This window comes from Lemur catta, chromosome 5 (genome assembly GCF_020740605.2).
Source record: "Lemur catta isolate mLemCat1 chromosome 5, mLemCat1.pri, whole genome shotgun sequence".
Lineage (NCBI taxonomy): Eukaryota > Metazoa > Chordata > Mammalia > Primates > Lemuridae > Lemur > Lemur catta.
The window spans coordinates 34758444-34779864 of record NC_059132.1 but is presented as its reverse complement, the minus strand read 5'-3'; the positions used below and the strand labels follow the sequence as shown (position 1 = coordinate 34779864).

Sequence of the window (21421 nt, the reverse complement as noted above, 5' to 3'; positions counted from 1 at the left end):
AAACACAAAATGCAGTTGCTCAGCTGATGCTTAACAAAAAAATCCCTTGCTGTGATTGCATGGGGCGGGGGACAAGGACAGGGGTCTCCAGCGCCCAGAGTAAAGCTTGGACTAGAAGTTCTTGTTGAAAGAAGAAAGGGAGGAAGGGTGGGGGGGGGTGTGAGTGGGCAATATTGTGTATCGGCTGGACGCGCCGTCTCAGGAGCCCAACCGTGGCTTCATTGTGGTTAGCTGTGCCATCCCGGCAAGCGATCGGACTCTGCCGGACTGCAGTTTCTCCATCTGTAAAACGGAATAACAAGAGCTACCTCACAAAGTTGGCGTGAGGGTTAATGAGATCATGCCCAAAAGTACTCACCAAAATGCTCCACACCTAGTGAGTGCTCAATAAAAATGAGTGTTTTCTTGTTTTTGTTTTAGGGACTTAGAAGGTTCTGGAAAAGCTTCACAGGAAGGTAGGACTCAAGCTGAGTCTTGAAGGACAGGTAAGGCTGGGACTTGGACAGCTGGAGGGGAGGCAGAGGGCACTTCACGTGGTGAGCACAGCATGATGCGAGTAGAAGTGGAACCCGCGTGGCCAGACAGGGGACTAGAAAAAACTGACCTGTGAAGAGCGGAGGGCTCCTGCGGAGAGGCCTGGCCCAGCCCAGAAGGGCCTTGACGGCCAGGCCAAGGATGTGGAATTCTACCCTGTAGCAATGGGAACCTCCAAGACCCTGAAAGTAGGAAGATGGCTCTAACAGAGAGGATCTCATACTGCCACACAAGGATGGAGGAAGTGGGGATGCCCAAAGAGAAGTCTTGATGGTCTCTCAGAAGTGAGGGAGGGGTACAGGAGACTGTCAGTTGAGCCCCTTGTTGGCCCTTAATAAGGAGTCCACCCGAAAAATAATTTTTCTGAGCCCAGCCTGGTTATCCACAAAAATCTGGTCTTCCTTTCTTCCCTAGTAAGAGACTTGAACTCTTGAACTTGGGAACACGGTGCCCAGAGAGACCTAATTTCCCAGACTCCCTTATAGTTAGGCATGGCCATGTGACTACAACTGGGACTTAAGGCACTGGGTGTGGCTCAGATAAACCACTGATCCAACTACAACCAAGCAGCTGGGGACAGTGCCCTAGGGCATGGCAGAACTATAAGATAGAGGGAACCTGTGTCCCTGAATACCTAAAGAGAGGGAAGCTCCTCTTTGTTAGGCCATAGAAGCCAGATAATGAAGGGAACATCGTTGTTTGGAAATCTTTGCAATGAGGTGCATACTTTATGCCGCCACTGTGGCTCTAAGGCCTTCCACCTTCAAAAGTCGACCTGTGGCAAATGTGGCTACCCTGCCAAGTGTAAGACAAAGTATAACTGGAGTGCCAAGGCTAAAAGACAAAATACCACCAGGACTGGTTGGACGAGGCACCTAAAAATTGTATACAGCAGATTCAGGCATGGATTCCCAAGAGGGCAGCTGTTGCAGCATCCAGATCATCTCAAGAATTTGTTTGCACATGAAGCTCACAGCCAAGCGAAGAAGAAGAAAAGAAGGAGAAGGAGAAGGAGAAGGAGGAGAAGGAGAAGAAGGAGAAGGAGAAGAAAGAAGAAGAAGAAGAAAGAAAGGAGAAGGAGAAGGAGGAGAAGGAGAAGGAGAAGGAGAAGAAGAAGAAGAAGAAGAAAGAAAAGGAGAAGGAGAAGGAGAAGGAGAAGGAGAAGAAGAAGAAGAAGAAAAGAATTTCTTTTTTCTTTTTTTTTTTTTTGAGACAGAGTCTCAACTCTGTTGCACTGGCTGGCTAGAGTGCCATGGCGTCAGCCTAGGTCACAGCAACCTCAAACTCCTGGGTCCAAGCAATCCTCCTGCCTCAGCCTCCTGAGTAGCTGGGACTACAGGCACATGCCACCAGGCCTGGCTAATTTTTTTTCTATTTTTAGTAGAGACGGGTCTCACTCTTGCTCAGGCTGGTCTTGAACTCCTGATCTCAAGTGATCCTCTTGCCTTGGCCTTCCAAAGTGTTGGGATTAAAGTGTGAGCCACTCGCTGTAACCAGCTATTTACTTATTTTTGACTTGTAAAAGTATATGCACTGACTCGTAAAATTATTTCAAAAATATCGTTAAATAGGGGGAAAAACCTTGTTAAACTGCATATTTAGTTTAGGGCCAAAGTATTCTGACTTCTAGCACCTTAAGACCAGTTTCACCTGTTTTTGAACGTAACACAAAGGGAATCACGTAGTATGCATTCCCGCCCGTGGCTTCTTTTGCTCAATACAGTATCATGTTATGGCACATGGCAGTGATTCGTTAGCTTTCACTGCTATGTAAAATTCCGTTTTGCGAACATACGACACTTTGATTACCCGTATGCTTGTGGATGAGCATTTGGGTCGAGAGCCAGCACGCACGGGAACCGCAGGGAGAAGTTGTGCGGTGACAAGTGGTGAGCTCCCCGTCGCTGCGGGTGTGCAAGCGGTGCTGGGCTGTCCGCGGAGTAGCGGTGGGGCCCCGGCCGAGACCCCCCCACCGGCCCCGCCCGCCCGGCCTCCCGCGGCGGCCACGGCCCGGGCGCGAGCGCGGGGCGGGGCGGGGGCTGCTATTTCTGGCCGCCGAGCGCAGCCCGCGCGCCGGGCGGGGGAGGGGGCGCCGGCGCCGCCATCTTCGCTGCCACCATGAGCGCCGCCGCCTTCCCCATCTCCAGCCTCCTGGAGAAGATGACGTCCAGCGACAAGGACTTCAGGTGCGCCCCGCCGCCGGCCCCCGCCTCTTCGCCCCGCACTGCAGCCCCGGGCCTCCCGCCTCCCATCCCCCACGGCCCTGCAGCTCGAGCCTCTTCCCGCTGCCGGGCGCTGCGCCCCGGCCCGCAGACCCCTCCCCTGCCGCGTCGCCCGCCGGAGCTCGGCCCTCCCTCGCCCCGACCGCCCTCTGCGCCCCGTGACCGCAGTCCCTGCCTCGCCTCGCCGCGTCGCCCGCCGGGCGAGCCTCAGCCCTGCCTCTCGTCCCCCCTCTGCACCCCTCCTCGGCCTCGTCTGCCTTCATTGATGCCCGGCCCTCGTGCGCCCCCGCATGTGGCCCCCCAGGCCTTCCGCTTCAGTGAGCCCACCGTGAAGCCCTCAGCCCGAATGAACCTGGGGACCCCGTTGAAACCCCGCCCCTTCCGGGGACCGCTACCCGAGGCTGACTTTTTCACAGATACCCTCAGTTCTGCCCTCGTCTTTAAGTCTCGCAGACACGCGCCCTCCCCCAGCCCGGCCCCTCCTGGGTCCCTCAGCCAGCCTGAAGGAGGGGGCTGGGCTGAGTCTGGCTTTGCAGGCACCGGCAGATGAGGGCTGGGGTGGGGCTCCCCGGTGTTTTGCGTGCCACTCCCCTGGCCCACTCCCTTTCTCCTTCTCCCCTCTCCCAAATCACAGAAGCACAGGAATAGAGCGGAAAAGAATGGCAGAAACATCTGGTCCAACCCTTCATCCTCTGGGGAAGCTGAGGCCCAAGGAAGAGAAGGGGTGGGCCTGTGGTCACATGGCCAATTCTGGCCGGTGGGAGCAGAAAGGAGATCTTAGAGACCAGCATATCACTTTATCTCCATTTTACAGATAGGGCAACTGAGGCTCAGAGGCATGAAGGGCCCAGGTGCAGTGACAAAGCTAGAAGTGGAGGACTTGGGGTCCAAATCTGGGCCAGTCTAATACAGAGGCCAAGATCCAGCCCCCTGACAGGTGAGGAGGGTGAGACCTGCTCTCCTGGTCTGATCCCTGCCCTCTCCTGCGATCCCTTCCTCAACACCCCACAAGAGCCCCCTACATTACTAGAGCCTCAGAGTCACAGTCCGGGCTTCAGATCCTGGCTCCCATCACTTATTGGCTGTGTGACTATGGACAAGTTACTTAACCACTCTGAGCCTCTCTCTGCTTCTGTTCTATAAAATGGGGATAATAACAATCCACCTCAGAGGGTTGGCATGAGGATGAAGTGAGGTAGTACATGTGAAATGCTTAGGTGAGTGGCTGGCACTAGGTACACTCTTAATGGACACTGTATGATTCTGTGCACATCAGAAATCTGCCATGCCCTCTCCCCTCCTAGGCCTTCACTGGGAAGTTCTTTGCACCCCCTCGACCTCCCCCCTTCACCTGCTAGCTCCTACTCAGGGGTCACCTCTTTGGATGCTTCTTGACCCCAGGCAGGGCTGGGCACCTCCCCTGAGCTCCCACACACTTCCTACCTCCCCAAGTTTCTGCTGTGTCACTTCTCAGCACGGGGAGACCCTGAGTTCCTGGCCCACTGGGACTGTGCACTTCCTTTAGGTGCCCCAGAGCCTGTGCTAGGTACACAGTAGGTGCTTAGTGAATGTTTGCTGGCCCCAGGCTCCCTGATGTGCATTCTACGTGTGTCAGTCTGTCTGTCTGCCTGGGGGTAGTAATTGTTCTTTCTGTTCTCCAGAGGGGTGCAGTGACTTGCCCAAGGTCACATAGCGGCCAGTTGCCGAGGGGATTTGCAATACTGTCTCTCGGGCCTCCGGTCCAGTCTCCAGGAGAGGGAGTCGGCCTGGCAGCCAGAGCCTGAGAACCCCTTTCAGCCTGTCTCTGCCAGCAGCCTTGAGAACAGTTAAAACCACCCCACACATATGAGAATGGTGTCTATTTTTAAAGTTTAAATACCAGGAGGGCTGGGCCCTGCAGACCAGCTGTCCAGGCGCCCATATGGCCGAGTGTTTCAGCTGAGTCGCCTCTAGGGTTTCTCTGGAATGAAACTGAGAGTGTCCTCTGGTTCCTGGAGGGGAGCAGTGACTGCAGATGGGGGTCCCGGGCCGGGTGGAGGAAGCTTTTGATTGCTCTTCTTCCTGGGTCCTGGCTCTAAGAGCTGGAGGGTCCTCTGTTACCGCTGAGACTCCCAACAGGCAAAATAAATAAACTCAGAGGTGCTGCAGAAATTCCCACATCATTTCTTGAAAACACAGTAGTATTGGTTGAGGAGCCGGAGACCTGTCTGGTGGGCTGTTTCTTCTCCCAATCTGCTGTGTGACCTTAGGCAGTTCCTGTAACCTCTCTGAGCCTATCTGAGCATCTGCCTTATGCAAAGAGTTGATTGCCTATTAAAACCTCCAAAGGATGCTATGAATAGGGACAAAGAAAATTCTCATCTTAAGCATGGAAAAACTGAGGCCCAGAGAGGAGGCAGTTGCCCCATGTCGCCCAGTTGATATAATAAATGGCAAGACCAGTATGCTTACTTAAAGCCAAACTTTGATGCTCAAGTGCTAATCCACCAAATCATATCCTTTCCCGCCTCCCATCCCACACACGTACACAATATGGCTTTCTTTCTCTGAGAGCTCAGAGTCTGCGGGAACTCGGGGGTGTCTGAAATGCTGAGGCATATTTCAGAAGAACTCGTTTCTGAGTTCAAGTTTCTACATAGCTGTTTGGCACTGAGCTCTGTTAAGGGCTAGTTCTCTCCCTCCCTCCCCTTCTGCCCTCACCCTGTCCCCCAGGCCCTCTGCAGACCTGCTCTTTGCTGAGCCTGGAGTCCCAGAGATAAACCCAGTGGGCCCCTGCTCTCTGTGAGTTTGCAGTCTAATTCGGCTGATGCTCTGGTGACCAAACTTGCATTGCAGAGTAAGAAGTGCTGTAACGGGAGGGTGCAGAATGCTCTGAAAAGATTCTGCCTGGGAGGACCATTGTGCTTAGGGAGTGTGGGTGGGTTGTGGGGCAGGGTAGTTGGAGTCACCCCTGAGCTGGGACATTTGAGCTGGGCTCTTGACAGATGGATAGGAGTTCAACAGGTAGAGAAGAAAGACGGGGGCAGGAGGCCCACCGTGGGCAAAGGAGCACATCCCCTGGGTTGCTGGGCTGAGCTGGGCTCCCATGGATTGCAGCAGAAACACAGCTTGGAGATCTTGCCTGCCATCTCAGAGTGACCTCGGGCCTTGGCCTGCCTCAAATCTAGACCCCTTCTTTGACCTTACCTTGGCCCAGAGGTGGGCACAGTCAGCCCTGCCATGCCCCTCCTCACTGTCACTGTCGTGCCAGCCTCTTTCATTCCCTCAGCAGCTTGAGGCTAATCCAGCTGTTAAAAATAAATAGCTGTGACACCCACAAGTTCCCCAGGGAACACGCGGGCCATGGTGACATCAGCAGCAGCCTGAGTCTGAGGGCTGGAATCCCAACTGTGACAGATTTTGCCACAGGAGGTGGGGGTAGGGCTCTTGGTTGAGTTACTCAGCCGTGCGGAAAGCAGGGCTGGAGGCTTTCTCTGCGGCTGCCACTCTCTGGCCCCAGACTCATTGTGTCTCTCCACGTGGCCCTGTCCTGTTTTCTCTGCGAATATCCACTCTCCAGAGCCAGGAAATGGGTGAAGTGGGCCTTGTGGGGACCTGGTGAACTGCAGAGAGGGCAGCCAGGACCTGACTCCAGCCAGTTATTGTCACCAGGGATTGTAGGTCCAGCGTATTCAGGTATTCTGTTCTCAGGAGAATCTGGAAGTCAGTATTTGTATGTCAGCTCTCCCAGTGTTCAAGTGTTGATGAGTAATCTAAATTTTCGAAAACATTTACAAGCTGGACACAGCTGAGGACCACCAGTTTCAGACTTCAGGTCTGCCCTCTTAGTGTTGGCAGGAGTGGGGCCCAACCGTCCCCCTCTCGCCCAACTCTCCATGGACTGCCAGCTCAGACTTCGCAATTTCTAATGCCTGGAACAGGGCGTCAGGCTTTTGGCATCAGGTCGCATGGATCCACCCACCTGGAGGTGGGTAGCCCTTGATCCTGGTGCCCACCGTGGGTCAGGGAGCCAGCCCGCTATTGGCGCTGGTCTCCACATGTGCCCGTGGCCCGTCAGCATGGCCCAGGGCAGTGGTTTTCAAAGTGTGGTCCCTGACCCTCAGCATCATCCAGGAACTTGTTAGAAATGCACATTCTTGGGCCCAGCGCAGATCTGGTGATTCAGAAACTCTAGGAGTGGAACGCAGCAGGGTTTAACAAGCCTGCGGGTGAATCTGATGCCAGCTACAGTTTCACATCCGCTGGTCTAAGGGCAGGGACTGAGTCCATTCTCTGAGATGGGGTGGATGTGGCTTGGCCTCCTCCACCTGTCTGGTAGAGAGGCTTCTTGCCGACCCCTGACGTGGTCACAAGGTGTCTGTTCAACCTCTGGCATCCCTCTCCCAGCCCTTGTGAGATGGGGACAGTGTATGTGGCAGTGCCATTTACTGCGTGCTCACCACGTGTACAGACAACCTCATGAGGCAGGTCCTATTCTCATCCCCATTTTTCAGACAGGTAAAGTAAGGATCAGAGAGGTGGCATGACTTGCCCAATCTCACGTTTGCAGAGGCAGGAGCCACTGACTCTGAAGCCCTAAGCATTCAGTCAGCATGTTGAGCCACTGCTAGTCTGCCACCGTATGGCAGTTGTTGTCACACGTGTGCGTCTCCCTGTGGGAGCCCAGTCATTAGCTCCTTAACGGCAGGGATCCGTTCTGAGAGATGTGTCATTTGGCAATTTCACTGTTGTACCAACGTCACAGAGTGTACTTACATAAGCTAGATGGCTTGCTACACACCTAGGCTACGAACCTGCACAGTGTGCTACTGTACCGAACACTGTAGGCAGATGTAACACAGTGGTGAGTGTTTGTTTATCTAGACATATCTAAACATAGAAAAGGTGCAGTAAATATATGGTATGCAGGATAAAAATGGCACACCTGTATAGGGCAGTTTTGTTGTAACCATGTGGGCCCACTGCTGTACATGCGGGCCGTCACTGACGAGAACAGTTAGGTGTTGCATGACTGTCCTTGCCCTTGAATCCTTGTATCAAGGTCTATTTCTGGGGAACTCTGAGGTATTGCGCAGATCCACCGGGGCCCAGGAGCTGCTTGGCAATCCTCCTCTGCCCTCCCCGGCCAGGTTCATGGCCACCAGTGACCTGATGTCCGAGTTGCAGAAGGACTCCATCCAGCTGGACGAGGACAGCGAGCGCAAGGTGGTGAAGATGCTGCTTCGGCTCCTGGAGGACAAGAACGGTGAGGTGCAGAACCTGGCTGTCAAGTGGTGAGTGTGGACCTTGGCGGGACGGGAAGGTGCCCTGCCTGGGGTGGCAGCACCCCAGGGGTCCCTGCCCCTTTGGGGTACAGCCTCTGAGGGGAGAACTGCTGAGCAGCTCTTGCTGGACGGTGCCTTAGTCTGGGTTTCAAGAAGTAGATGCTGGGACAAGGATTGAAGTCTGAGTGTGTTTGCAGGTGTCACCAGGAAACATGGGAGAGGAGTAGGGGAGTGAGGCAGGGGAGGGAAGAAAGCCAGTAAAGGGTGTGTTGCCGAGTGACCACTGGGGACCCCTGGGAAACAGTATAGGACATGGTCCTTGGAGTTTTCCCACCCACAGAGAGTGGGAGCTGGGGTATTAATGCACGTGCTCTCTGTTAGTCATTGCTTGAGGGCTACTCCTGGGGTAGGATGGAGGGTTATTCACTTCCTGGCCCTTCCAGCCGGAGAAAGCCCTCACACAGATGCAAGTGCTGGCAGCCGGAAGGTCAGGCTGACATGCACCAGAGAGGTAAGGGGTGAGGGGTCATGGGATTGGGGAGGTCCCAAAAGCCTCAGCCCTGGGCATTGTGAGGTTGTGATCCTGAGACCTTGGCTAGTTACCTCCAGAGGAGGACAAGTAAGACCGGGTATGTGCAGGGCACATGCATGCTTGTGTGGTGGGGTGGGCAGGGGACTTGAGAATGGCAGGGCTCAAAGGTCAACAGGGTGAGAGAATTGGGGCACTGCCTCTCAAACCACCCTAGGAGCTGGGCCCGGGCATTCTTCTGGGGCATGTTAATGAATTGCAGCTGGATCCCAAGAGCAGAGGGAGTTCAGTAAAGGGTTTTGTGCAGAATGTGACATACTCAGGTTTGTGGTCTGGGAGTGTCTCTCTGGCCGTGGAGTGGACACAGGGTGGAGTTGTGGTTTCCCACCAGCAGAACCAATATCCCTTTTTATAACAAGTAGTTTGTAATACCCTTTTCCTATTATGAAATGAAATTTATACATAGTAAAACCTACCTCTACACATAATTACCAAACAGTATATGTAATGTCCTAACCTGTAACCTAAAGGAAAAATAGAGGGAACATAGTTTATAGTAAGGTAGTGTGTGTTTCAGTACGTGAATGCCCAGGCACTGTGACAATAGAAATGGTGATAAAATTATGAGAAGCCTGCGCCCAGGTATGAACTCATAAGCAGAGGTGGATATAGGTAGGGGGCACTGGGGACTCAGGTATCACAAGCAGCATTGTTCTTAGTGGTGAGATTTTTTAAAGTGGTAACCATCTTCCAGTAAAGTTTTGAAGAAAACAAAGTACAATCTTCCTTTAATTTTCCTGATTATTGCATTCTTGGAAAATCTAGAGTACAGTATAATAAAGCAATGCAGGCCAGGCATGGTGGTTCCTTCCTGTGATCCCAGCACTTTGGGAGGCCACAGCAAGAGGATCATTTGAAGCCAGGAGTCCAAGACCAGCATGAACTAATATAGCAAGACCTCATTTCTACAAAAAATTAAAAAATTAGCCAGGCATGGTGGTGTGCACCCATGGTCCCAGCTACCTGGGAGGCTGAGGCAGGAGGATCACTTGAGCCCAGGAATTGGAGATTGCAGTGAGCTATGATGATGCCAGTGTACTCTAGCTTGAGCAACAGAGCGAGACCCTGTCTCAAAAAAAAAAAAAAAAAAAAAGCAAAAAGTACTTTGTATTTATATGTACAGTGAAATTTTAGACTCAGATAATCATATAAAGGCTTTTTGCCCATATGAATGCCCAGTGGGATATTAGAAAGTCTTGCAGGACATGGACAATGCTTTGTTTTGCAATATTGTCTTTTTTTTATTCCTGCTCCCACCATCAAAGCCGGAAGTGCCAACTCAATAGTTACATGACCAAGGCCCCCCATGATTGCCATAGCAGTATCACCCCGACTGGGAACCAGTGCTACAGGAGGTAGGAGGGAGGGCTCCGTGATTCCTTAGATGGAGGAAGAAGTCCAGGGAGCCAGGGTTTGAATGCAAGTATGCATCATGGTCACCTGGGGCCCTTGTGGAAACTGTGAGAGGGGAAAGAGGAGGGAGCTGGGGCAGAAGGATGAGAGTACAGCACCTTGGAATCTGTATTCTGATTCATACCAGCGTCTGAGAACCGCACGTTTAGGGCAGAGGTTCTCAGACTTGACTGCATGTTAGAGTAACCTGGAGAATTTTAAAAAGTTGCACCATCCAGGCCACACCTGCAACCAGTTAACTCAGACTCTGAGGGCAGTGTCCAGGTAAACATTTTTCAAAGGCCCCAGGTGATGGCAGTGTGCAGGTGAGGCTGAGAACCAGGGAGTCTAGTGCAGCCATTTTTAAACTTTCATGTGCATTCAAATCACCTGGGGACCTTGCGGAACTGCAGATCCTCACTCAGTAGTTCTAGGGAAGGACCGGAGATTCTGCAACCCGAACAAGTTTCCAGGTGATGCTGATGATGCTGATCCAGACAAGACTTGAAGCAAGTTTCTAAGGCAGAGGGTCTCCAAGTGTGGCCCCTGGACCACCAGCGTGAGCATCAACTGGGAACTTGATAGAAATGCACAGTCTCAGGCCCCGTTGGCCTCCAGGATCTGAAGCGCTGGGGCTGAGGCCCAGCAACCTGTGTTTTCCGAAGTCCTGTAGGCTCAAGTTTGAGAACCATTGTTTGGCCGTCTACTGAGATGCAAAACATAGGAATGTAGGTGTGGCAGGTGCCAGGAATGATGTCGGCATAGCCAGAGGGTACCTCTCTTTGTGGCAAAACAGAGGGTCCCCTTCTTGACTGAGGCCTTCTCCTAAGCACATGTGGGCCTAGGAGCATGAGGGGACATATGGGGGCAGCCTGACTCAGGCTGAGCCTGGGGCTTTTGGACTCACCTCTCTCCCTCCCTGCTCAGCCTGGGTCCTCTGGTGGGCAAAGTGAAGGAGTACCAAGTGGAGACCATCGTGGATGCCCTCTGTGCCAACATGCGGTCAGACAAGGAGCAGCTCCGAGACATCGCAGGCATTGGCCTCAAGACTGTCCTCTCAGAGCTTCCACCTGCAGCCACAGGTACCCAGGCCCCTGGGACTAGGCACTATTATCATTTGTCCTAGTTTATGGTTAAAAAAACTGAGGCTCAGAGAGGTGAAGGGACTTACCTAAGGTCACTCAGCTAGTAGGTGGCAGAGAATTCAGACCCAGATTTTAAGTTCATGGTTCTGTGTCATTTAGGAATGCTTTTAGCTCAAGTAATGAAATCTAGGCAGTGGCAGTTTAAAGGAATAGGGGGTTTTCTCACATGATAATTCTGGAGGAAACAGCCACTCCATTTCTGCAGCAGTTCTTTTAGTGGCTCAGTATTGACAAGGTTGAGGTCACTTGTCCGTGTCTCCTCCCCCTTACAAGAAAAGCACGTTTTTCCAGAAGCCCCCAGAAGACCTCTACTTACAGAACTGGGTCACCCGGCCACTCCTAGCAGCAAGGGAGGCAGGAAAGGAAGTGTTTAACTTTTCTCACCTCCCTAGTGGAAGTGGGCAAGGAAGAAGGGGCCAGCCCAGCAGTTCGGGCATTGGGTCCTCAGCTGTCCTCGCTGTCTCCTGTAGTTCGTTGGACTCAAGGTCAAACCTTGGCCCACTGGCGCCCTGACTTCCCTGGGTCAGCGGGATTCCCAGGGTGTGGGCCCGGGAACACAGCCAGAGCAGAGGCAGGCCAAGGGTGGAGGCTGCCATTCCCCCAGGCCAGGGCCTCATCCTGCCTGCCTTGTGCTCTGCGCAGGCTCTGGGCTGGCCATCAACGTGTGCCGGAAGATCACAGGCCAGCTCACCAGTGCCATCGCCCAGCAGGAAGATGTGGCTGTGCAGCTGGAAGCCCTGGACATCCTTTCTGACATGCTGAGCAGGTGCAGGAGGCCCCCCTGGGCAATGAGGAGGAGGGGCTGTAGGGGGACCGGGAGGGACTCTAATCCACAGAGCCAGCACCTGCTGCACACCAGGCCTATGCTCAGGGCCCCTTAATCATCCCAGCAGCCCTGCAAAGGAAAATTTGATTGTCACCATTTTACAGGCTGTGAGAGATGACATGGACTGCCTGAGGTCACACTGTCTGTAAAACTTCCCACAACTTGAGCACCTACTCTGCAGCCAGAAAAATGTCAGGTGCTGGACTAGTGTTGGGCATACGGAGTTGGATCAGTTTCAGTTACTCCTAGGGAGGGGTTTATAGACACATATAAAACTGTTGGCTGGGCACGGTGGCTCACATGTGTAATCTCAGCACTTTAGAAGTCCAAGGCAGAAGGATCGCTTAAGGCCAGGAGTTCAAGACCAGCCTGGGCAGTATAGGGAGACCTCCTCTCTACAAAAAAAAAAAAAAACACAGAAACAACTAGCTGGGAGTGGCCAGCTGCACTCCAGCCTGGGCAACAGAGCCAGATCTGTCTCTGAAATAAAATAAAACTGTGAATGTAGTCAGTACAACAATAAGGATAAGAGCACGGCTGATAGGAGCTCACAGGAGCCCCCCAACCCAGCTGGGGGTGGAGAACCTTCCTTGAGAGGGTCCTGCTGGAGCTGAGCCTTTGCTGGGTGAGGGGGGAGCAGGACTTAGCCGGGTTTGTGTGGCGTAAGGGGAACCCTGGAGGGGAGACTGCCCAGCCCAGAGGGGAGAGGCGGGAGAGGAGGTGGGGCACCACGGCATGTCTGGAGAGGTGAGTGTGGAGAGATGAGGCTGGAGGGGCGGGCAGGAGCCATTGTGTGTTTCACAGTGGTCTTTCTGCGCTGTGGAGAGCAGTCGGGAGGGACTGAACAGGCAGGGGACTGGTTAAGAGGCTTCCGTAGGCAGGGGAGCTCGGGTTGTATTTAGGAGGTAGATGCCACAGGACTTGGAGTGGGCGAGAGGGGCAGAGACTTGAGGATGATCCCCAGGGTCTGGCCTTAGTAGCTGTGGGGAAGGACAGAGGGGCTGTGGGGGGTGGGGTGCGCGCTGGGAGCGGGAGCAGGTGTGTGGGGAGGCGGTGGATTCAGTTTGGAGCATGTTGAATTTGAGGAGCCCGGGAGGCACCCGCTCAGCCATGCTTCCCATGAGGGCAGGTCCCAGGGCCAGAGTCTGCCTTGCTCACCCCGACTTCTGGCATAGGCCCTGTCCCGTAGTAGGTGAACAGACAAATACAAAAATGAAACCCTCACTGGGAGAGGAGTGTGTGTGGGCTGGACATAGAGATCTGGGTGGGTGCGGGCAGTGAGTTCGTGTGGAGTAAGAGGAGAAAAGGCCTCAGGGGACAGATGAAGTACAGGCCTGTTTGAAGGTGGGGATAGAAGCTGCTGAGGTGGGCAGGGGGCTGTGTCCTGTGTGTGCAGAAGCCATTCCCTGGTGTTGCCTCATCTTGGTCCCAGACCTCAGCTTATCCGAAGGGCCCTAGGGAGCCATGGAAGGAGTTAAGCAGAGAGTGACCATGTCAGAAGTAGATTTTGGACCACTCTGGTCTCAGTGAGGAGGATGAACTTGGCGGTAGGGGTGCGGGGGTGGTACTGGGCTAGCCCTGGACTCCCAGGAAATCGGGACACCCCCACTGGAGCCCCCACACCCACCTCCTGTCACCACCGGGCCTTTTCCCCAGGTTGGGAGCCTGGACAGCTGGGTTCAAGTCCTGTCCTTGCATTTCTTGGCTTAGTAGCCTTGAGAAGTCACTTCCTCTCTCTTTCCACTTTCTCTCGTGTAACAGTAATAAATAATTTAAGTAATTCCTCCTCGCGGTTGCAGGGCATCTGTTTTCTAGGGGCCATTGGGTTGTCACAGCTCTGGAGAGGATGGGGAGGGGGGTGCCTGGCTCGTGCTGCCCGCCGGGTGGGCCCAGCCTGACGCCCCTCCGGCTCCCCCAGGCTGGGAGCCCCGCTAGGCGCCTTCCACGCCAGCCTCCTGCACTGCCTGCTGCCCCAGCTCAGCAGCCCGCGCCTGGCCGTGCGCAAGCGGGCGGTCGGGGCGCTCGGCCACCTGGCGGCCGCCTGCAGCACCGACCTCTTCGTGGAGCTCGCTGACCACCTGCTGGACCGGCTGCCCGGCCCACGTGCGCCCGCCAGCCCCGCCGCCATCCGCACCCTGATCCAGTGCTTGGGCAGCGTCGGCCGCCAGGCCGGCCACCGGCTCGGTAAGGGGGCGGGGCCCTGGGCGAGGGGCGGGGCCTGGGGTCGGCGGCCGCCTGGGTGAGGGGGCGGGGCCCTGGGCGAGGGGCGGGGCCTGGGGTCGGCGGCCGCCTGGGCGAGGGGATGCGGCTGAAGCTCCCTGAGCAGGGCCAGAGTCGGGCAGACCCTGCGCTCAGTGGCCTGAGCGCCTGCCGAGTTCAGGCCCTCCACGGAAGGGGGTTGGATCAGACCCTTCTGAGACCCGGAGGCTCGCGGGTTATTATAATTATAAATCATGCCACTAAACTGTTAAAATATGACGTTGACAATTACAGTTTAATAACAACCCGTGAGCCAGGTTTGGATTTTTGAAAAACTATTGGGGGATGATGTATATACAATAAACCACACTATTTAAAGCGTACAGTTCAGTGTCCTTTGACCTTTGCGTATACCTGTGAAACTACCACAGCCAAGATACAGAACATTTCCATCACCCTCAGAAAGTTGCTGGTGCCTCTTGCAGTCCGTCCCTCCTTCTGCCTCGCCCCGGGTAACTGCTGGTCTGCTTTCTGCCACTATAGATTAGTTTTTTGGAAATGCAAAGCTGCAGTCAGGTTTGAATTTATCCTCAGACACCTGGAGTTCTGGGCCCGAACAGGACAGTGTGGATAGTGTTGGCCCAAAGTCAGCCCCTTCCAACCCCTGGCTTTTTCACTGCAAGGGGACACCCCAGCCAGCATGTCTATACCCTGTCCTACCACCCCAAACAGCAACCAATACTTGGCCACCCTTGGGAGTGGCCAAGGAAGGAGGCCTGGGAAAGAGGCCTGCACAGGCTTGGACAAGCACTCAGGATCAGTCGGGCAGGAACTCGGGTCCCCAGTACCTAGGCAGAGCAGAATCTAGAAGGGGCGTGGTAGGGGTCTCTAGGTCAGCACGCCCCTTGCACTGTGGGAAAGGGCTGTGGCTGGAGAGAAGCAAGGGTGGGATCCTTTAAAGCTTGGGGACCAGTCAGGGACCTCTCTTGCCTGGTCTTTTAGGGCAGTACCTGCCTCCCCCCATCTCCCATCCAGGGGCTTACAACCTAGTGTAAGAAATAAGGCAAGGACATGAATAATGGTTTTAACAACAGATCCTACTTATTGAGTGTCTACTCTGTGCCAGGACCAGGACTAAATTATTTATCTGTATCATATTTAATATTACTAATTTTCACAAAATCCCTGCCCAGGAGACATTGTTGTCCTTAATGTGAAGATTAGTAGACTGAGGTCAGAGAAGTGATGTGACCTGCCAAGGTACCGTAGTATATAGGTGACAGAGTCAGGGATAGAACCCACATCTGGTAGACTGTGAAGACTCTGCGTTGAATTCGCAGTGGTCAGGGTGGCAGATGCAGGGACAGAATGATTGCTGTGGGCTAGGGGAAACCTAGGAGAGATCTGGCCTGGCTTCAGTGACCCACCTGGCCCTGCAGGGGCCCACCTGGACCGCCTGGTGCCCCTGGTAGAGGATTTCTGCAACCTGGATGATGATGAGCTCCGGGAGTCCTGCCTCCAGGCCTTCGAGGCCTTCTTGAGGAAGTAGGTGCAGCGGGGTTGCCTGGGGATTTCTTGGGAAATTGGTGGGGATGGGAGCCTCAAGGCAGTAAAATCTCAGGACTCACCCTTGGGCCCTGGCCCCCACCCTGTCCTGCCTGGATCCAGCAGAGCCTCCCCTGTCCTGCCCCACAGGTGTCCCAAGGAGATGGGCCCTCACGTGCCCAATGTGACCAGCCTCTGCCTCCAATACCTGAAGCACGACCCCAACTATAACTATGACAGTGATGAGGATGAAGAGCAGATGGAGACAGAGGATAGCGAATTCAGTGAGCAAGGTGCGTGGATGACATGTTGTCTGGGTTAGAAGGTGGAGGTGGGCACAGCCTTCCCCAGATCCCCCAGCCAAAGGCAGGGCAGAGGCCACATTTGGTGCCCCTGTCCTGCTGCCAGGCTCCAGCCCCACCCACTCGGACTGCACAGATCACCATAATGACAGTAGTAATCCCTGTCATTTATTGAACATCTACTGGTGTTTATATTCCTTACAATGGCTCTTAAAAACAGGTATTATTATCCCCATATTTCAGACAAGGAAACTGAGACTGAGAAGAGATTTGCCTGAGATAACGCAGCTAGGAAGTGGCATAGCTGGGACTTGGAGCCAGGTCTGTCGGACTCCTCCACCTCTCTGCTGCCATCTCTGTGCCTTTTATTAAATATTAATGGTTCTTAAGAGATAATGCTTTTAACTAAGCAGAGGGAAGCTCTAATGATGGGCTGGTAGGCACTGACAGAGAGAAAGATATTTGGATGGGGGTTGGCCTCCGTGGTTTCCTTCCTCCTGTGCCTGTGGTCCTGTCCGTCACTCTGATGGATTTCTGGGGCAGAGATGCCCCTAGACCTGAAGGCAGGGGTGTTGATGAAGATGACACACTTAGGGCCTGATGGGGTGCTTGGAACAAGATGGGATGGTAGGAGATGAGATTAGACAGGCATATTGGGGCCTTGAATGCCAAACCAAGGAGTTTGGACATTTTCTTGTTGGTAATAGGGAGCTATAGGTATGTGTTTGTGGGTAGCTTAGGGTGCTAACAAACATCAGTGCATCAGAGGGGATGTCTGCTTAGCTGGCCAGTGGATGTGGTCCACTGTGGCCTGTCCAGATGCAAGTGCTCGGAGAGTCTGAATTGTCAGCAGAGTGGCATGGCCAGGCACATGTTGGCCTCTGAGCCTGTCCTTTGGGGTGCTCCTGGTTAGGATCATCCCCCTCAGAGCCTCATGTGTCTGTCCCAGGTGATATGGGTGGGCGTCCTGGGCCTGAATCTCAGCTCTGCTGTTTCCTAGTTGTGTGTCCTTGGCAGAGTCTCACCCTCTCTGAGCCTTAGTCTTGTCATCTGTAAAATGGGGCTTAATGGCACCTTCATTTCTCACATGGTGGTAAAGACTTGATGAGCTCTTGCTTCTCTGGGGAGCTTGTAGAGTAGAAAGCCACACAAAGCAAGCATTTCTTTAGTATTAATCCTGCTTGGAAGCCTTTCGAATCAGGGCCTTTGAGAGCCGGGGCTGGGGCAGGGAAGAGGCCAAAGGAAGGCCCTATCACCTCTCCCCTCTGGAATCCCAGTAAGTGAAGCATCACAAGCCAGTCCTGAAACCAAAGGGTAGGTCTTGTGCCCAAAATGGATTCTCTGAGTCTTCACTGAAGAACTGGAAGTCAGTTTTGCCCTGGTGTAGTCAAAACAAGGGTCCGAGGCAGAGAGGGGCCCTGGTTCAGCTCCATGTATTTCCCTCACTTGGGGCAGCCACTTCCTCTCTCTAAGCGCCAGTTTGCTCATCTCCGTAATGGGGAAATAATCCCATCTCACAAGGTGGTTGTGGGGCTAAAGTGAAATTGTGGGTTTGATGTTTACAGCGCCATACCCAGCACGCAGTAGGTGTTCCTGAAGAGGCAGGGACCGTCTCTGTAGGGTGTAAATACTGCTCATCCGGAGTTGAAGCGCAGTGTGCACTCCCTCCCCTCCCCTGAGCCACTCCCCTGCCCTGGGAGACTGGGCTCCATGGGCATCTTGTTCCCGCTCCAGAGAGTGAGGATGAGTACAGTGACGACGACGACATGAGCTGGAAGGTGCGCCGGGCAGCAGCCAAGTGCCTGGCAGCCTTGATCGATTCTCGGCCCGACCTGCTGCCCGAGTTCCACTGCACCCTGGCACCCGCGCTCATCAGCCGCTTCAAGGAACGTGAGGAGAATGTCAAGGCCGATGTCTTTGGGGCTTACATTGTGCTACTGCGGCAAACACGGCCCCCGAAGGGGTGGCTGGAGGCTGTGGAAGAGCCCACCCAGACTGGCAGCAACCTCCACATGCTGCGCGGACAGGTGGGCATGCCTTTGCCCCTCACCTGCCCGGGCAGTGTCGCTGGAAGCACATCTGGGGAGAGGGCCTGGCCGAGGAAGGGAAGGGGCCCGTGGGGTGGGATCAGCCAGGCCTCTGTGACAGCCAGACTGCCTGGGTGACCTCGAGCTAGTTACTTCATCTCTCTGTGCCTGTGAAAGGGACACAGGAGGAGCACCTGCCGCTGAGGGTCTGTGTGTGGTCATGAAGTGCCTGGCATAGAGCGAGGGATGAGTGCTTGGGAGACGTCCTCCCCACACCGGTGTCCTCCCGGGGATGTGCCTGGGCAATGTCCCTGGCAGTGGGGGGGTGGGGAGGTTCCCGGGTGGCCCCTGACTGCCTGTACCTGCACACAGGTGCCGCTTGTGATCAAGGCCCTGCAGCGGCAGCTTAAAGATCGGAGCGTCAGGGCCCGCCAGGGCTGCTTCAGCCTTCTGACCGAGCTGGCGGGCATCCTCCCTGGCAGCCTGGCAGAGCACATGCCCGTGCTGGTATCAGGTAGGCTGGACTGCAGCCTGGCATCTGCTGTTCGGGGCCTCTTCCAGAACCCAGACCCCAGCCCTGAGTTGAGCCCCTAATCCCCAAGGGAAACTGGGCCCCAGTCCCAGGCTGAACCCTAGGCCAGCAGCCTACCATGGCTCCCCACTGCCTGCAGTGAGAACAGGCTGGGTTCCAGGCCCTACTTCCTGGTTTCACGTGGGTTTCCCCAGCCTTGTATCCGTTGGCCCTGGCCACTGGTCAAGCACTGACTTCTTAGAAACTTCTGCATAAGAGCTTAGGCGCTTCAGCCCAGCACCTGTGGTTGCTCCAGTCGCTTCTGGGGAGGGCCGTGTTGGGTTAAGGTCATGGCCACGTAACCTTTGCACCCACCCTGCAGGCATCGTGTCCTCGCTGGCCGACCGCTCCAGCTCCTCCACCATCCGGATGGATGCCCTGGCCTTCCTGCAGGGGCTGCTGGGCACGGAGCCGGCTGAGGCCTTCCACCCACACCTGCCTGCCCTCCTGCCACCTGTGATGGCCTGTGTGGCCGACCCTTTCTACAAGATTGCAGCCGAGGCCCTGCTGGTGCTACAAGAACTGGTGAGGGCCCTGTGGCCGCTGGACAGGCCTCGGATGCTGGACCCCGAGCCATATGTCGGAGAGATGTCCACGGCCACCCTGGCGAGACTCCGCGCCACCGACCTAGACCAGGAGGTGAAGGAGCGGGCCATCTCCTGCATGGGCCACCTCGTAGGTCACCTAGGAGACCGACTGGGGGATGACCTGGAGCCCACGTTACTGCTCCTCCTGGATCGTCTGCGGAATGAGATCACCCGGCTGCCTGCTGTCAAGGCACTGACACTGGTGGCCGTGTCCCCACTACGGCTTGACCTGCAGCTCATCCTGGCTGAGGCACTGCCCATCCTGGCCTCATTCCTGCGCAAGAACCAGCGGGCGCTGCGGCTAGCCACGCTGGCTGCCCTGGACGCCCTGGCCCAGAGCCAGGGACTCAGCCTCCCACCGTCCGCTGTGCGGGCCGTGCTGGCTGAGCTGCCTGCCCTGGTCAATGAGAGCGACATGCATGTGGCCCAGCTGGCTGTGGACTTCCTCGCCACGGTGACCCAGGCCCAGCCGGCCTCTTTGGCGGAGGTCAGCGGCCCCGTGCTGTCAGAGCTGCTGCGGCTGCTGCGTTCGCCCCTGCTGCCAGCTGGGGTGCTGGCGGCCACTGAAGGCTTCCTGCAGGCTCTGGTGGGGACCCGCCCCCCGTGTGTGGACTATGCTGAACTCATCAGCCTGCTCACTGCCCCTGTTTATGACCAGGCTGTGGACGGTGGGCCTGGTCTGCACAAGCAGGTGTTCCACTCGCTGGCCCGGTGTGTGGCCGCACTCTCAGCCGCCTGTCCCCAGGAGGCGGCAGGCACAGCCAACCGCCTGGTCTGTGATGCCAGGTCACCCCACTCCAGCACGGGGGTCAAGGTCCTGGCATTCCTGTCACTGGCCGAGGTGGGTCAAGTGGCTGGACCAGGCCCCCAGCGGGAGCTGAAGGCAGTGCTTCTGGAAGCCCTGGGGTCGCCCAGTGAGGATGTGAGGGCTGCAGCCTCATATGCGCTGGGCCGCGTGGGCGCCGGCAACCTGCCCGACTTCCTGCCCTTCCTGCTGGGGCAGATCGAGGCCGAGCCCCGGCGGCAGTACCTGCTGCTGCACTCGCTCAGGGAGGCCCTGGGGGCTGCCCAGCCCGACAGCCTGAAGCCCTACGCTGAGGACATCTGGGCCCTGCTGTTCCAGCACTGCGAGGGCGCCGAGGAGGGGACCCGGGGGGTGGTGGCCGAGTGCATCGGAAAGCTGGTCCTTGTGAACCCTCCGTTCCTTCTGCCCCGCTTCCGGAAGCAGCTTGCCGCAGGTAGGGGCACAGGCATTGGCAGACAGCCCAGCTCGGAGGTGGGCAGTTTGCCCCTGAGCATCCAGGCAGCTCCCAGAGTGAGCTATTTAGTCACTGGGCACTGGAGTCACGGTATCTATGGGATAGAGGCAGAAGGGCCACAGAGGAACACGGGGTTTCTTGAGACTTGAAAGCTTCCTCCTGTGGGACCCTCTGGGATAGAAGGGATGAGGTTTTTGATGTGTCCCTACAACGAATGCACGTAAAAGTTCTATGGTGCCCTTTTCATAATCGTTGGTGAGGACAGGCCTCATGCTTCAGGCAGAAGTTAATGAAAGCATCTCTCTGAGGGGCCGGAGACTGTGGCCTGCAGACGGGCAGCTCTCTTGGGCTAGCCTGAGCCAGGAGCAAATGTCGACGTAGACGGGGATCGGATGACATGTCCCGGGGGTTTAGAGAGGGCCAGGCAAGAAGCAGGGGCAGGTGTTTGGGCTTGTCTTATAAGGGCGTGTCAGGGTGTATCACAGTTGTAGGAGGTAGAAAGCAGGCACAGGGGGTCGGGGGGCTCTTGGGCAAGTGAACATCCCCAGGATGAAAGGCCTCCAGGCTTCGAGCTGGCTCGCGGGCCCCTCTCGGATCGGTAGACGTGAGTGCAGGCAGAGTGCTTGGTGCACTGTGGTCCTGCAGGAGTGAATGCCGAGTGCATCCAAGGCCGCCAGTGCTGCTGGGTGTATTGTGGTTATAGTCAGGGCCTCAGCGCCGCGTGCGCAGGAAGGACACCGTGGAGGATGTCATCTGTTGCGTGGCACGAGGCGCCAAGCGTCTCGAGATGAGGAGGAGCCCTGCTTTGTCTAAGCACCGATTTGTTTCTGTCCTACTCCCAGTTGAACCAGCTACCTGGTCACGTTGCATTTTTACCACCAGCTGCTGGGAAGCTTAGGGCCAAATTAGTGCCTGCTTCTAGCAAGTTCCTGGGACTTCCTGGTTGGCGCTCTCTGTGC

The 21421-nt window shown here is 55.5% G+C and overlaps 1 protein-coding gene and 1 pseudogene across 1 annotated transcript in view; both read left to right on the top strand.

The window, feature by feature from the left end:
- The first annotated feature begins 1214 nt into the window (after nt 1-1214).
- LOC123638757 lies at nt 1215-1501 on the top strand (annotated as a pseudogene).
- A 1115-nt stretch (nt 1502-2616) lies between these two features.
- The window catches only part of CAND2 (cullin associated and neddylation dissociated 2 (putative)), a 31390-nt gene continuing 12585 nt past the window's right edge, over nt 2617-21421 (top strand). The window contains exons 1-10 of the mRNA XM_045551529.1: nt 2617-2720; nt 7886-8029; nt 10929-11083; nt 11789-11912; nt 13891-14156; nt 15611-15716; nt 15867-16009; nt 17753-18045; nt 18418-18559; nt 18939-20441. Coding sequence (XP_045407485.1) covers nt 2653-2720; nt 7886-8029; nt 10929-11083; nt 11789-11912; nt 13891-14156; nt 15611-15716; nt 15867-16009; nt 17753-18045; nt 18418-18559; nt 18939-20441 — 2944 coding nt within the window. The 5' untranslated portion in view covers nt 2617-2652. The remainder of the gene's footprint in view (nt 2721-7885; nt 8030-10928; nt 11084-11788; nt 11913-13890; nt 14157-15610; nt 15717-15866; nt 16010-17752; nt 18046-18417; nt 18560-18938; nt 20442-21421) is intronic.